At 39.9% G+C, this 16,610-nt stretch overlaps 1 protein-coding gene across 3 annotated transcripts; it reads left to right on the top strand.

The window, feature by feature from the left end:
* The first annotated feature begins 636 nt into the window (after nucleotides 1-636).
* LOC118854405 (tigger transposable element-derived protein 1-like) lies at nucleotides 637-13,355 on the top strand. Of its 3 annotated transcripts, none has more exons than XM_036764766.1 (4): nucleotides 637-795; nucleotides 2,581-2,749; nucleotides 5,824-5,953; nucleotides 9,946-13,355. In XM_036764766.1, exon 4 carries the CDS (start codon nucleotides 10,941-10,943, stop codon nucleotides 12,717-12,719), a length of 1,779 nt encoding a protein of 592 aa, XP_036620661.1. In that variant the 5' UTR covers nucleotides 637-795; nucleotides 2,581-2,749; nucleotides 5,824-5,953; nucleotides 9,946-10,940; the 3' UTR covers nucleotides 12,720-13,355. The 3 variants fall into 3 exon arrangements, with proteins under 3 accessions (XP_036620661.1, XP_036620660.1, XP_036620659.1); XM_036764765.1 differs by having other exon boundaries at nucleotides 652-795; nucleotides 2,581-2,728; XM_036764764.1 differs by having other exon boundaries at nucleotides 652-795; nucleotides 2,581-2,733.
* The last annotated feature ends 3,255 nt before the right edge of the window (nucleotides 13,356-16,610 follow it).

Genomic DNA, 16,610 nt, shown 5'->3' with positions numbered 1-16,610 from the left:
GGATTTCTTCCCTTAAGCACTGCTCCACGCTTCCTCTCCACCCCCCAACTCAAGAGAATGTAAGCTCCTAGAAGGCGGGAAGAGTTTTTTTTATCTCTGTATCCCCAGCATTTACAAGTCAGTCAGTCAACAAGCAAGCACTGTGTCTGGTATATATCAGGCAGTTAATAAATGCTTCTAGAAGCATTTTTCCCCCAAAGAAGAAATGAGAAAATGCATGTGGTTCCCTTCATTGGATCAATGGAGGACAGTAACGATGGCATATTGCATGCGCTGTCAGACTTTGTTGATATATTGCTCAGTTTTGCAGAAAGGAAGCGAGAAAAACCAAGGTGATCGTTTTGCCCAAGCCCCTCTTTTCATAGAAGGATTACTTATGTCAAGGAAGGGGGAAATCATTTGTTCAAGAGATTAAGAACCCAGGTCCCCCAGCACCTGATCCTGCTTCCTCTCCTCCTCCCCTCCCTAGCTTCTCGGAAGGAAGAGTAATATCAGTGGAAGGACAACATGGGTTTGTCAGAAGGAGTTTGCAGTCTCTGGTCTTAATGCTGGGAGTTGCAGAGTTAATCTCTCAGCCATCCCACTCCCCCCTCCTGCTCCCCAGATCCCAGAGAGGCCACCCAGGCAACCGGATGCAGAAGAGCGTTTCCTGTTTCCAGCTCCTGATCCCGATAGCATCATCAGCCAGCGGGTCTTGCTCCAAGGCTGGGGCTTTACATCCACTCCATCTCCTTCCTGGGGCTCACAATCAGACGACTCCCTTCCTTCTACCTCCTTACACATTACCCTCTTTCGGTAAGCAATGCCTTCTGAGCTGGGGAGGTGGAGACTATGGCAGAAAGATAGGGAACTGAGGCAGTTGGGGACAAGGGGCGGAGGAGGAAGGCTATGCAGAGAACAGTGTTAGAGGCGAGTCCTTGTGCAGGAGGACCACAGAAGGCAATGGTGGGCGTGCCATTCGGATCATATATCAGTGGGGCCCTGGCTAGCCATCCGCTATAACCCCCTCATTGTTCAGGGATTTGCCTAAGTTCACACAACTAATTCATGCCAGAGTGGAAACCAGGCCTCTGGACTCCTAGGGCCGGGCTTTGCTCCTTGTACCACAACATGCAAAAATAGATCCTATTAATAAATTCACATGAAAGGGGGCCTGGATCATAGAATGTCAGACCTTAGAACATAGAACACAAAATGTCAAAGCTAGGGAGGAACGTTAGAAAATAAACCATAGAATATCAGAGCCAGGCGGGACTTTAAAAAAATAAAATGTTAGAACTAAAAGAAGCTTTAGGGCATAAAATAACAGAGTTGGAAGAGACATTAGTACTGGGGTTCTATACACCCTGGTTTCTGGAGTCTGTGAACATGGTTAGGAAGAAAAAATACATCTTGATTTTCACTAACCTATAACTGAAATTGGACATTTTCTTTAGTTATTTTAGAAGCATGGTTCTTAGAAGGGGTTCCACAGGCTTTTACAGATTGCTGAAGGAATCTATGACAACAAAAAAAAAAAAACTGTTGCCTTGGAACATAGAAAATAGAATGTTCAAGGTGGTCAGAACTGGAATGAACCTGAGAAATCATTAAAGGTTCAACCCCTTCATTTTATAATTAGAAAACTTGAGACTCAGAAAGAAGTCATTTGCCCAAAGCCATATAGCTAATAAGCATCAGAGCTAGTATTTGAACCTGAATTATCTGACAGGGGCTGCTACGTGGTGCTGCAGTGGATAGAGCTCTGGGCCTGGGGTCAGGAAGACCTGAATTCAAAACTAGCCCCAGATACTTACTAGCTGTGTGACCCTGGGCAAGTCACTTTACCCTGTTTGCCTCAGTTTCCTCATCTGTAAAATGAGCTGGAGATGGAAATGGCAAACTTTTTTTGCCAAGAAAACCCCAAATGGGGTCATTAAGAGACACAACAGAACAACAAACAACCACGAACTGATACTTCATGGAACACACTTTTTATGACACCATACAGTTTCTCTCTCAAAAGTACTGAAGTCTTATTGATTCTGGATTAGGATGCCTGGGTAGTGTTCCCACTAACAGGCATAACCTTGAGGAAGCCACTTAATTTCTCTATGCCTCAGTCTTCCCATCTATAAAATGGGAACCATGTTCTTTTACAGTCGTTGGAAAGGCAAAATCAAAATGTAAAGATGACAGCATATTGAGTTGTCAAAAGCCCTACGCAAAATATAAAAGATTGGCCCTGGTTACATGGCCCTTTCTATCTGGACACTAAAAAAAGCCAAAAAACCCTGACATCAACTAAAGAGTCATTAAATATCATCTAGTCTTATTGTCTTGCACATAGCAGGTTCTCAATAAATGTTTCCTAAGCAAATTGTGTCAGGAGCTGAAGCCAGATCCTTTGACTCCTAATCTGGTAGGTTCCCTCTACACACAACATGTTGCTATCCACATCCCCTTCCCCATATTGTCTCCTTATAGATCATTCCTTTCTTCTTTCTCATCTCAGCCTTTTCTCTCTCTTCTTTCCTGGTTCCCCTGCGCTCCCCTGACCTGGATTCAATTACTGCTTTCTTTTTCTCTGCCCTTCCTTAGGCACAGGGCCCACTGTTCCTGATGATGCTAATATCTGAGGATGTAGCTGTGTACCTCTTCTGGAAGTTATGGCAACAGCGGATCACTATTTAAAGAAAACTCTACAGGGATGTTATGCAGGAGAATTAGTAAAATCTGCTGTGTTTGGGTGAGGTGGTATCTTCCTCTGGTAATGGAACTCAATTTTTACCTTTCCTCTAACATAAGAGCTCTGGTCTCCCTTCCCCCAGCCCAGTCCTTTATAAGATCTACATTCTCCAACCTGACTCAAACACCAAAATTAGTCCAGGGATGAGGCTGGTTTCCACTGGGTCTGTACCTTCTTACTCATCAGATAATTTCCTAGAAATGAGTCTTTCTTTTCTCCTAAGGGAGCAATTTCTTAAGATGGTCTATGAGAAAACTGCTGTAAAATGATGTTTAGGGAACTGTTCTGTTATACTCAAATGTTTGAAGGCATTAAGGAAGAAAAGTTGGGGGGATCCTATGAAACCCCTTTAAGCAGAGGGTTCCAAACAACTTATAAAATTGCAGCACCTGCAAAGATGAGTTAATGAGTAATTAGCATCTGTGAACATGGGAGTGTGTGTGTGTGTGTGTGTGTGTGTGTGTGTTTTAACTTTGTTGAGAAGCTTCAACAGATAATCAATAAGTGATTGTGCAGCGGTCACCCATTACCATCCTAACTATAAGAAACCATAACAGACCAGAGAGAATGAGACTTAAAATAGATGTTTTTTTTCTCCTATGTTTTCTGTCCTGGATGGAAAGAAGAAAGATCAAAGCTAAAGAAACAATTTAGAAGCCTAGTCAGGGAGTAGATCTCTGAGTTTTATGGATGGATAATCAGAAATAGCACCAGAAGGCAGATGCCTTTTTTGGAGGGGGGAAACAAAGCGACAGAAGAATCTTGCTCCTTAAAGTTTTGAAGCCCGGAACAGAACAAGCTGAAGAGGCAAATTTAAAATGAAATGTTGCCAGAATGTGTCCAGAGCCTGGAACCACGGCTAGAACTTCAAGGAGAAACTTATTTAACTGAACAAGCATCTGATGATGATTTGCTGATTTCTAGTTCATCTCAAAGGCAGCTAGCTACTGCTTAGCTTTGAAGGGCAAGCCCAGGAGCAGACTAAGTTAAGCAAAGAATGAAGTAAAGAGGATTGTTGTGATTAAAGAGGAGGGAGGTATCTATCCATGACCTCATATTTTATTTCTTTAAAATTTTTTCGTCTTATACTTTAGATGTAAATGTAGCTAATCAGCATTTAATTAATATTCACATTTTTATTCTCATAAAACTACTATATATTTCTCTAGAAAAAGCCTAATCAGATGGTTTCGTCCAGTATGTTCTCTTACATTCCTCTTAAATATACAAGCTTATTGCAAGTGGGGATTGTTTTGGTTTCTGTTCTTGTATTCCCCCAACACTGGCAGTGTCCCTGGCCTATAATATTAATAGGTGTTTAATAGATACTTGTTAATTGATTGACGCTTGAGGAGGAAATGCTTGAGGAGACCTTGCTGTCTACCTGGTGATGACTACAGAATTACAAAAATAGCTCCTTGGAAAGAAAAAAAACCAGTCTCCAGGGCAAGAGTTCCAAACCTTAGAACAATAAACTTGTTTTCTAAAAAAATTTTGATCACTGTATTTCAATATAATTGATTTTGTTTGCAATATTACATGTGCTGTTCTATGCACTTTAAAACATTATTCATACCTGGACAGTTGCTCTAGTCTGCTAGTGAGTCTGGGTGTCTCGGGTCTCTTCCCACTCCAAGCCATGCTCCTAAAGTGATTTTCTGAAAGCACAGATCGGTCTATGCCATTCCCTATTCAATAAACTCCAGTGGCTCCCAGTGACTTACAAAATCATTTTTTTGTCATATAGAGCCCTTCATAACCTCGCCCCTGCCCCACCACCACCTTTCTGGTCTTACAAGTTACATGTCTCAACAATTCTCTTCTATCAAGTGTCCCTGGCCTCCTTGCTCTTTTTGAAACAAGACACTCCATCTCTCTACCCTGGGCATTTTCTCTGGCTGTCTTCCATGCCTGGAATGCTCTCCATCCTTATTTCTACCTCCTGGTTTCCCTGCTTTCCATCAAGTCCCAACTAAAATTCCACCTTCCATAAGAAGCCTTTCCCAACACCTTTTAATTCTAGTGTCTTCCCTCCTGTTTATTCTATGTGTAGTTTGTTTGTACCTATTTGTTTGCTTGTTGCCTCTACCAATAGACTGAGTACCTTGAGGGCAGGGAGTGTCTTTTGCCTTTTTTGCATTCTCAGCATTTATCATAGTGACTGGCCTGTTGTGGTGGTAAAAAAAATGCTTATTGAGTGACTGACTGAGGGTCCACAGACTCTGACTTCCAAAGGGTCCTCGACCCACAAAAAAAGGTTGAGAGCCCCAGACCTAGGGGATATACCTGACAAAGGCAGCTTGTTCCTGTGATAGCAAAGAACCACCCCTTATAACAAAGACTTTTTAAAAAAAATAGGAAGAAGAAAAGAGAAAATTCAGCAAAATCACCAAATAGCAATACAAACTGACATCGCAGGCAATATCCCCCACCCAGGGATTATCTTCCCCCTTTACAAAGAAGCAGAAGAAGGTCTCTTCTCATATTTCTTCTTTGGGGCCAAGACTGTTCCTTATAGTTTCTTAACATTGATTTTCAACCAAAACTTCATCTTTAGTTAAAAATTCAAATGAATTTTCCAAAGTTCATTGCCATTTAAAATTTTAAATGAATTTTTCAATATTCATTGCCACTTCAAAATTCAAATGAATTTCTCAATATTCAGTTCAATTTTGTGGTTGTGGTTCTTTCTATCTCCATTACTGTTGTCATTGTATGTGTTGTTTTCCTTTGTCTGCTTACCTTACTTTGTCTCGGTTCATGTCAGTCTATGCTTTCCTGCATTTATCACATCCATCATTTTTATGGCATACTAATGTTCCATTATATTCATGTACCACAATTGGTTTAGTCATTCCACAATCAATGGGCATCTACTTTGTTTTCAGTACTTTGCTACCACAAAAAAGTGTTGCTAAAAATATTTTGGTGTCTACACAGCTTTTCTTTTTGTCATTGATCTCCTTAGAGTATATGCCTAGCAGTGGAATCTCTGGGCCAAAGATTATGGACATTTTAGCCACTTGCATAATTCCAAATTGCCTTCCAGAGTAGTACTGTTCTTATTTTTAATAGTTTATTGCTTCCATTTGTAGATATCTCTCTTTCCAAACCAGACTTCATCACTCAGATGGAGAAAGGCAAAGGAACATGGAATTTGGAAGGTGCCAAAAAAACAAAAGATCCCAAGGGACTCCCCAGCTGGAACAGAACTTGGGAGACCAGGTGAGTCCTAGTAAATTCCTGAGTATTCCCTTCTGGGTCTTGTTTCCATCTGTTGCCATACACTATCACCTCAGAGTCTCTATGGTCTAGGCCAGGGGTGAGGAACCCCACATGTGGCCCTCTAGGTCCTCAAGTGCAGCTCTTTGACTGAATCTAAACTTCACAGAACAAATCCCCTTAATAAAAGAATTTGTTCTGTAAAACTTGGACTCAGTCAACAGGCTGCATCCAAGGACCTAGAAGGCCACATGTGGCGTCAAGGCAGCGGGTTCCCCACCCCCAGCCTAGACCAATTATTGCAAAGATCCTCTCATTCATAAACTTTCCCATTAAACTTAAGGAAAATTAGTCTCTTCTGTACCTATGGGGATGGCATAATTCAGACCTATTGCAGGGGAAGGAGGGAGCAGGGGAGCATCCTGTCCTATAGCATTCAATTCTCAGTACCACATTTTAGGAAGGGTGCTGATAAACTAAGACTTTCTGAGATGGGCAGCTAGGAAGGTACAATGACTACAGGTCACACTATATAAGGATATAAGAAGCATTTAAAGTTTCTCCATTCATCGAACATCCATTAAGCATGGGCATCACCTAAGGTCCTGTCACAGTCCCCCTTCTCTTTTTATTCTAAGTTATTTTGGTACATGGTCTTGTCAGCTCCCCTGGGTTTAATCATCATCTCTATGTAGATGATTCCCAGTCTGTACATCTAGCCCTAGTCTTTCTGCTGAGCTCCAGTCATACATCTCCATCTGCCTCATAGACTGCTCGAACAGGATTCCTACAATCATCTCAAACTAAACATATGCAAAACAGAGCTCATTATCTTTCCTTCAAACTCTTCTCTTTTCTATTATTAATGTTAAGGGTGTCACCATCTTTCCACTTACCTAGGGTGGCAACTTTGGCATGATTCTTGATTCCTCACTCTGATCCCACATACAATACATTGTCAATCTTCTTTCTACCTTCCCAACATCTCTCTCTTTCACATCCTCTTCTCTCCCCTCGTGTAGCTGCAACACTAATTCAGGCCTTCATTACTTCTCAACCAGCTACTACAATTGCCTTCAGATTGGTCTCCCTGCCAAATATCCTTCCCACTATAATCCATCCTCTATTCAGCTGCCGAGGTGATTTTTTAAAAGCATAAATATAATTACATCATCCCCGTAATCAATGAGCAGCAGGCTCCATATCACCTCTAGGATCAAATATAAAATGGTCTATTTGACACTCAAAACTCTTCATAAGTTGACCCATTCCTACCTTTCCAGTCTTTTTATATGTTACTCCTCCCTGCACATTTTGCTATCCAGTTACATGGGTCTACGGGGAGTTCTCAAACATGACATTCCCTCTCCACTCTCCACGCCTTTGCACTGGCTGTCCCTCCTGCCTGGAATACTCTCCCCCATCACCTCTGCCCCTTGGTTTCCCTGGATTCCTTCAAGACTCAGCTCAAAGCTCACCTTCTGCAGGAAGCCTTTCCCAGATGCTAATGCCTTCTCTTTTCAGATTGCTTTCATTGACTCTATATATGTCTTATATGTACATGTTGTCTCTTCTGTTAGAGTGTACTCTCCTTAAGGGCATTTATTATGCACCTACTATATTCCAGGCACTGTGCTAAGCACTGGGGATACAGAAAGAAGCAAAAGACAATCCTTACCCTTAAGGAGCTTACAGTCTAAGGGGCCAAATGTATACCTCTCTACGATCAATAAGAAATAAGTTGCATGCTCTAGTTAGAGAATCATGAGAGGCAATTCTCAGCATTATCAAAGATCACACCTGTGTGACATTCGCAAATCCTTGCCCCTCTCTGGGCCTCCATTTCCTCATCTGTAAAATGAAGAGTTGAACCAGATGACCTCTATAGTTCCATCCAGAACTAGATCTATGCTTATATGTTCTTGATCTGATGCTAATAGTCATCAGTTCTATAATCAATTGCCTAAATGCCCATAATGTACAAAAAAAAAGATGAGAGAAAGAATAGATGACACATACTACATACATACATACATACATACATACATACATACATACATAGGGGATAGCTATATAGACAGACAGACAGACCAACCGACAGACCCAGCCCCCTGTAGGTTTATTAACTGAGGGAGATAAGCTTGCTACGGACACAACATGCAAACAGCAGGACACAAACATGAAAGAAAGAAAAAACTCAGTGTTGAAACATTCATGCCATAGACCATCCAAGGTTGAATGTCTGTCTGAGGTAAGAAATAGGGAGGATGACTTCATCCTTGAATAAAGACCAGGAAAAGGGCTCAGAGAGCCATCTCCTGATAGATAACGTGGTCAAAGGCTCTGAACAGGCAATTCTCAAGGAGGAAATCCAAGCTATCAACAATCACATGAAAACAATTCAGTCACAAAGAATAAGAGAAATACACATCAAAGCGACAAGGAAGTTCCACCTCACATCCATCAGATAGTCAAAGCTGATAAAAGAAGGGAAATGGCAACTATTGGAGAGACTGTAGGAAGACACTAATGTACTGTCGAGACAAATCAATAAACACGTTGAGATTGTACCGTATGCCAGGCCCTGTGCTAAGTTCTGGGAATATAAAAGACAGTCCTTGCCCTCAGGGAGACCATAATCTGATGGAGGAGACAATATGCAAACCACGATGTACAAGCAAGATATATGCAGGATGAATTGGAGGTAATCTCAGGGAGAAGACAGTAGAATTCAGGGGTGATTAAGAAAAATTTCTTGCAAAAGGCAGAATTTTAGCTGAAACTTGAAGGAATCCAAGGAAGATGTAAGGAGAGAAAGGGAAAGAATTCCAGCGACAAATGGAGCTATAAATTGTTTCAACTATCCTGGAATACACTTTGCAACTATATCCCCAAAGCCACTAAACTGTCTGTATATACCCTTTGGCCTACAATAATGCTGTAAACTATGTACCCCAAGGAGGTTGATGACAGAGGTGGATATGTCTAAGGATATTAATTACATGGGGAAAAACAAAACACTAAAAAAAAATTTTAAAGAATATTAATCACAGCACTTTTCATCGTAATAAAAAACCGGAAATGAAATAGGTGTTCATCAATTGAAGAATGACTGAATAAATTATGGTGCAGATGAACTTAATGGGATTTTGGTATGCCATAGGAAATGATGGCTATGGTGGATTCAGAGAAACAGGGAAAGACATGCATGAATGAAATGAGCGGAACCAGGAGAACAATTTATACAATGACTATAAAAATGGTGTAAGGAAAAACAACTTTGAAAGCAATCAGAACTCTATCCAAAAAGTGACCAGTCATTACTTCAAAAGACTGAGGAAGAAATGTACAACGTCTTTGCACAAAGAATTGATGGACTATTGGTACAGAAGGATATATACATTCTCTAATGTGACCATTATGAAGATTTGGTTTCTCCTGACTATACATATTTGTTACAAGAAAGAACTACTAAGGAGGAGGTTGGGGGAGAGAGAGAGCTAGTTATGTTAGTATGTAGTGATAGAAATAGGGGCGGGGGGTAGAAGTCACACTGATTAAAAAGGTTTTTTTGGTTAAAAACATTTTAAGTGTCCTTGAGAGTTCCAGGTCTAGACTGAGCAGGTCTAGGGAAACTAGTAACTTTCTTCTGATCATATGACCATAGATTTATAGCTGTAAAAAATTTTAGAAACCATCTAATCTACCCTCCTTCATTTGCAGATGAGGAAACTGAGGTTCAGAGAAGTTAAGGAACTTTTCCAAAGTCACAGCAGTGGTAAAAAGTAGAGTCAAAATTCAATTCTAGTCCTCAGACTCTAAATACATCACTTTTCCTGGCATTCATATTGATCAATCTGGGAAGGTTCTGTACTTTACCAGGTTCTGAAAAGGAGATGTGATTAATTTTTTGTGGGTATGTTTCCTGTCTCAGTAATTATTTGGTGGCATTCATGAATTTACATGTTTCAATTTCATTCATCTCTTTATTCCAGCTGAAGACTGGAGAAAAATGAGGAGGGTTATCAGCTGAAATGTCTCATGTATGAGTACTCTCAAGGGATGTGCACAGGAAGGTCCTAAGAGGAGAAGACAGTTCCTGGATTACTGGAAGTACCCATGTGAGTCAGTGTACTTCAGAAAAGCAGCAGGGGAAAGTCTTAGGGAGCAGGCAGAAAAAAATCCATCCCCAAGATAAGGGATCTGGGGAACCTCATTGTAATCTGCCCTAAAACTAGACCAAGTTTTAAGAAAGCCTCTATCTTTGGTGAATGTGGGAAATCTTCAGTCAGCATTCCAATCCTAAAAAGTATCCCAAAATCCATTCAGGAGAGAATGCTGCAAGTGTGTGGATTGTGAAAAAGGGTTCATTTACAGCTACTTGTACAGTCAACATCTTAGAATCCCTGCCAAGAAGGGGGGAAAAACCCAAAACCTATAAAATCCCTGAGAGTGGGAGAACCTTTAGTGAGAACTCCAACATCAAAAATTCCAAAGTGGGAGAGAAACCCTACTTTTTATCTTGCACTGAGTGTGGAGATCAGTTCAATGTGAAATCATCCCTCCTTACCCACACAGGAGAGATACCCTATAAATGTCCCCAGCGTGGGAAAATCTTTATTCACCATACAACACTTATTAAATGTCAAAGGACCCACACTGGAGAAAAACCATATACAGTCAGTTCTGCTATAAATCTTGTTTTGAAAATGGTTCCAATATGATCCACATGTTAGGCAACAGTTTGAGCATAATGCTAATTTTAGTTTGCTTATGCGCAATTTCATCCACAAGAAACAGCTAGAATGCAGAAAACTGCAGCTGAAGTGAGCCGTGGAGGAACAAAACAAACAGCTTAAGTATCTACCAGCTACTTCAGTTCACCGTGTGTGAGCCTATAAGGTTGTGTTTTGCTATATATTTTTTCATTTGTGAACTTTTCTATACATATATATATATTTAAAAAAAACACTCATTCTACATCCCAATCATGTCTAAGCGTCCTGGCTCAAAACCATCAAGCCATGGATGCAAAAGAAAAACTTTCAGCATTGAGGAGAAGCTTGAAATTATAAAGCGTTTTGAAAGAAATGAAAGAACATGTGATATCGCCAGAGCTACAGGCATAAAGGAATCTACATTGCGGGCCATCAGAGACAACGCTGTGAGGATAAAGGAAACGTCCATGACTGGAATAACTACTATCTCTGCAAAGTCAGTAAGAATAAGACCTAAAGAAATCGCAGAAATGGAAAGATTGTTGAGCATATGGATCGAAGGGAAAAAATCGAGAACAACCTTTCTCACAATCAAAGGGAAAGCGCTTTCTATATATGCAGACCTTAAGCGGAAATCGCCAAATCCTGCAGAAGTGGCTCCTTTTAGGGCTAGCTGTGGCTGGTTCAGTGGTTTCAAACACCGCTACAATTTCCAAAACCTTCAGCTGTCTAGTGAAGCCTCTAGTGCAGAGCAAAAGACAGCCAAAGAATTTCCAGCAGTGATACAGAAATTAATTAAAGAAGAAGGCTATACGTTGGATCAGATTTTCAATTTTGACGAAACATTTATCTATTATAAACGCATGCTTCGTAGGACCTACAACTCAAAGGCGGAAAAACACGCACTAGGATGTAAGGCTTCAAAAGACCGTTTAACTGTGATGTTCGGGGCCAACGCCAGTGGAGACCTGAAGCTAAAGCCAGTGGTGGTTTATCGCTCTGACAACCCACGAGCCTTGAAAGGCATTGTTAAAGCCAGCCTTGGTGTTCATTATAGATATAGCAAGAAAGGGCGGATGACTGCCCAAATCTGCATTGATATTTTTGCTGAATTCTTCCCTGTCATAGAGTATTATTGCAAGAAAAAGAACTTGGCTTTTAAAATTCTGATAATTATCGACAATGCACCAAGCCATCCCCCGACAGTAGCTGAACTCAATCCGAAAGTCAAATTCGTCTTTTTGCCTCAAGAAACCACTTCTCTTATACAGCCCTTGGATCAAGGTGTGATTGCCCTGTTTAAGGCTTATTATCTAAAAAGAACATTTAAGATGTTGATTGCAGCTACGGGAGGTGAGAACGCAGAAAATGCTATAGAATTTTGGAAGAGAGTTAACATCAAAATGGCCATTGATATAATTGTTGAAGCCTGGAATGACATCACCAAAGAGTGTTTGCATCGTGCGTGGAAGAAAATGCTCCCTAACTTGATTCGTGATTTTAAAGAATTTGAACCTTCAAAGCAATTTAAAAAAATCAAAGCAAGCTGTGTTGATCTAGCAAAACAAGTTGGATTTGAGGAGGTCGAAGATGAAGATATAGAAGAGCTTCTGGAGCCTCACTCGAATGATGTGACCACAGAAGGCTTACAACAACTTGCTGATGGCCAAGTGGAGGCAGAAGATGAAGAAGAGGACGATGATGATAACGAAAGCCAGAAGGCTACACCACGACAGCTTGATACATCACAGTTATCAGGTGTTTTAAGTGTTATCGAAAAGCAACTGCAGTGGCTCGAAGATAATGACTATAATGCTGAACGCAGCAGAATAGTGGTTCATGGCATCCGCACCAATCTCGAGCCATACAGGCAGCTGCTGTATGAAAGGAGGAGGCTAGCCAAGCAGCAGAAATTGGATATATATTTTAAGCTCGTACAGAAGAGACACCTAGAGGACAGTGAGCCACACCCATCCACATCTGGCGTTACAGCTTCTAGTCCAGTTTCAGATAAATCCCCTTCCACCACTTCACAAGATGCAACCCTTTGAAAGCCCACTTCTGCATGAAAACTTCATATCTTTGTCAAGGTAAAGTCCCATATTTATCGCATTTCTTCTGATGCAGAACTGTGGGAAGAGAAGGGCTGGTCCAAACCCAGGTATTACAGCCACTCAACTCTGGCCCCTATGGAAAATGGAGTACAGGATTAGCAGTAACCCAAGGCTGAGGAGCCCACCATTATCTATTGCAGTATTTGTGTATTTCTTAACCACTTGACGTATAAAAACCGTGCCAACATTTTAAATAACTTCCGGTCCTTTTATGTCACTGATGAAATTCTTTTAGTGTTGTACCCCAACCCCATTTTCCCCATGGCCCTGTGGCTTTTATTACACAAGTTTGCATAGTATGGTTATTTTTAAGAATGAATATATTGCATTATAGCAGAACCGACAGTACATGTCTGCCTGAGAGATAAGGTTCATTCATTGGTTAGATTTCATCAAACATCAGAGAAGCTACACTGGGAAGAAACCCTATTAGTATACTCAGTATCATAAAACCCCAGCCTCAACTCCAAGCTCCTAAGGCACCAGAGACTTCAAACAGCTAAGAAAACTTATAAATGTTCTGAATATGAGGATAGCTTTGGCCAGAGAGTTGAAATTGCAGATAACAAGACACTCAGACCAAAAAAAAAGTTGTCCCTGGGTCCATGCCAAAAGAGGTGTATCTGATCTCATGGTCTCTGACATTTCTAGTGGCAATTGACTCTACTCTGGCTCTCAGACATGACTAAGAAGTTAGCTGTAAAATAAACGTGATTCCAATGGTTCTAACTGCTCTGTACAAAACATCCCTCCAGCACATCTCCATCTCAAACAAACTACCCTACAGAGGCTCAGCATGGCCACCATTCACAATCTTCTTTTACATCATTGTTCCAGAATCTCCCAACCTACCACACTGTCAGGTTTCCTATCGTGAATGCTGGGATGGGCAAAATGAATTCTCTTCTGTCCTTTTCAAGGATGATGATTTGAAATGACTGAAATGTCCTAGAAGTCACAAAAACTGAAGTTCTTAAAAGGCAACACTGAATAAAATGGGTAATATTCTTGGATCATTGTCCTTCCAGATCCCCTCTCCAAGGACTCAAGAATGAGGAATTAATGCTTCTACTATACTTTGTCACTAGTCAGAACTTTGTTAGAGCACTGTATACAGTCTGTGTACAAAAATATGTAGAGTACCACTTTTTTTTTAAATAAAGAAACTGGAGAAGGTTAAGAGAGAAGAACAAAGTGATAAGAAATGAAAATAGATTCTATATGGACAGGAGAAAGGATATGAGGTTATTCAACCTGAGGAAAAGAAAGCTAAAGGAAAACATAGTCTATCTTTAGGTACTTGAAGGATTCTGAGAGAACTGGAAGGGATCTTAGAGGTTCTACCTGCCTGGGATGGATTCTTTCCCTACCTCCACTTCAAAGAGTTCCTCTTTTCCTTTAAGACTGAGCTGAAGGCTGAACTTGAAGTTAGGAAGACCCAAGTTCAAATCCAGCCTCAGATACTTACCAGCCATGTGACCCTTGGCAAGTCACTTAACCTCTATCTTCCTCAGATTCCTCATCTGAAAAATCTGTAAAATAGAGACAATAGCAACACTTGCCTCTTAGGGCTGTGAGGATAAAATGAGAAAATATTTGTAAAATGCTTTGAAAACATTAAAGTACTATATAAATTCTAGTTATTATTATCTTATGCATGAAGATTTTCTTTATCTCCCAACTAATAGTGCCCTCCTTCCCAAAATTCTTTATATTTAATTTCTTTATTTATAGTTAAGTAATTTATACTTTTCTTTAAATAATTTTTATTATAATTTTTATATTTGTGCTGTATATATTGTGTGTGTATATGGGGTTTTCCCCCATTAGAAGGAAAGCTCCTTCAGATCAGGGGTTGTTTCATTCTTTGGAGTTGTGTTCCCAACACTTCACACAGTGCTTGGCACATAGTAGGTGCTTAATAAATACTCACTGATTGATTACAGGTTGATTCTAACCCTCTCATTTTAACTGAGACCCAGAGTTGCTTAATGAGTAAGTATATTAGGCAAGATTTGAACCTAAGTCTTCCTGGCTCTGCTGTCCACTATAACTTACTGCATCTTTCATGGCTATAACCCCAAACACCCATCCTCTGTCTCCATAGAGCCCTGGATAAGAGCAAATGGGCTTTCATCAATTTGGGAATGGCTTAAGAAGTTATGATATGCAAATGTGGTAGAATACTATTATGTTGTAAGAAATGATGGGCATAGTTTTAGGGAAACTTGAGAAGACTTATATGATCAGATGCAAAGTGAAGTGAGCAGACCTAGGAGAAAAATGGATACATTAACACAATATTGTAAAGATAATGTTGAAAGACTTAGAAACTCTGATCAATACAAATGACCAACTACAATCCAAAGGATTCATAAAATATGCTATCCAATTAATCAATAAACATTTAGTAAGCACCTTGTATGCCAGGCACTGTGCCTCCAGATAGGTGATGGACTCAGAGTGTAGATTTTCTTTCTTTCTTTTTGGACATGGCTAATATAGGAATTTGTTTTTCTTGACTATACATATCTGTAACCAGTTTTCTTTTTCTTGTCCTCTCAATGGGAAAGGAAAGGATGGAGGAATTGAGAGAACTTGAAAATAAAAATAAAGATGAATTTAAAAAATAAAAACAAAAAAAAGCTTATAAAGAGGAATAAATGGGCTTGTTACATTGAGAGAGTCTTAAATGGACATGAGAAAGCACTTTTGACTACCAGCATGACTAAACACTGGCACAGAAAAGAGAGGGGGTTGGACTTCTTTGCTTCCTGCCTTCTATGGAAACCTTTTAAAATAAGCTAGACAATCACCTGTTAAGTGTTTTTCCTTTCTGAGACCAGGGAGCTGTATTGGAAAACTGTCTGAGATCCTTCTGTGGTCTTTAGTTTTACGATTCAAGAACAGTGGGATGGTTCAGATTTAAAAGAATAAAAGCCATTCCCCATTTGATAAAGTCAAAAGATATGAACAGGAATTTCTTAAAGGAAGAAATCCAAGCTATTAATAGCCATATAAAAATTGTTCCAAATCACTAAGAATTAGAGAAGTGAAAGTTAAAGTGACTCTGAGGTTCTACTTTACACCCACAAGAGTAGTAAAGATGACAAAAATGACAAATGACAAATGTTGGAGAGATTGAAGGAAAATAGGTATATTAATGCACTCACTGTTGGTAGAGCTGTTGGCTACTCTGGAAATCAATCTGGAACGATGCCCCCCCAAATCACTAAACTGTGCACTCCCTTTGACCCAATGATATCATGACTACCCTACCCCAAAGAGATCAGAGAAAGAAGAGAATCCATTTGAATAAAAAAATATTGTTAACTATTTTTATAATGGCAAAAACCTAGACACTAACCTATTGGGAAATGACCAAAAAAATATGGCATATGAATGTAATAGAATATTATTATACCATTAGAAGTGATAATTTCAGAGAAACATGAGAAGACTTATATGAACTGATTCAGAGTGAGCAAAACTAGGAAAGCACATTATATAATAACAACAGCAGTGTAAAGAAAAATGACTTTAAAAGACTTAAAAACTGTGATCAGTGCAATGACTAATCAAAATTGCAGAAGAATGATCATGAAGCATACTGACCACATCCTGAGAGGGAAATAAGGAACTCAACACACAGAACTGGACATATATTTTTGGACATAAACAATGAGAGAATTTTTTTTGCTTGACTATGCAGATTTGTTACAATGGTTTTGCTTTTTTGTCCCTCCCTTCTCCCCATGGTGGGAGTGAATGTGGGAAGGGACAATAATTTTTTGATAATTGAAAAAAATGGAACGCAATTGCCAGATC

Source organism: Trichosurus vulpecula, chromosome 6, assembly GCF_011100635.1.
Source record: "Trichosurus vulpecula isolate mTriVul1 chromosome 6, mTriVul1.pri, whole genome shotgun sequence".
In the NCBI taxonomy this organism is placed as follows: Eukaryota; Metazoa; Chordata; class Mammalia; order Diprotodontia; family Phalangeridae; genus Trichosurus; species Trichosurus vulpecula.
This window is presented reverse-complemented; position numbering and strand designations above follow the sequence as displayed.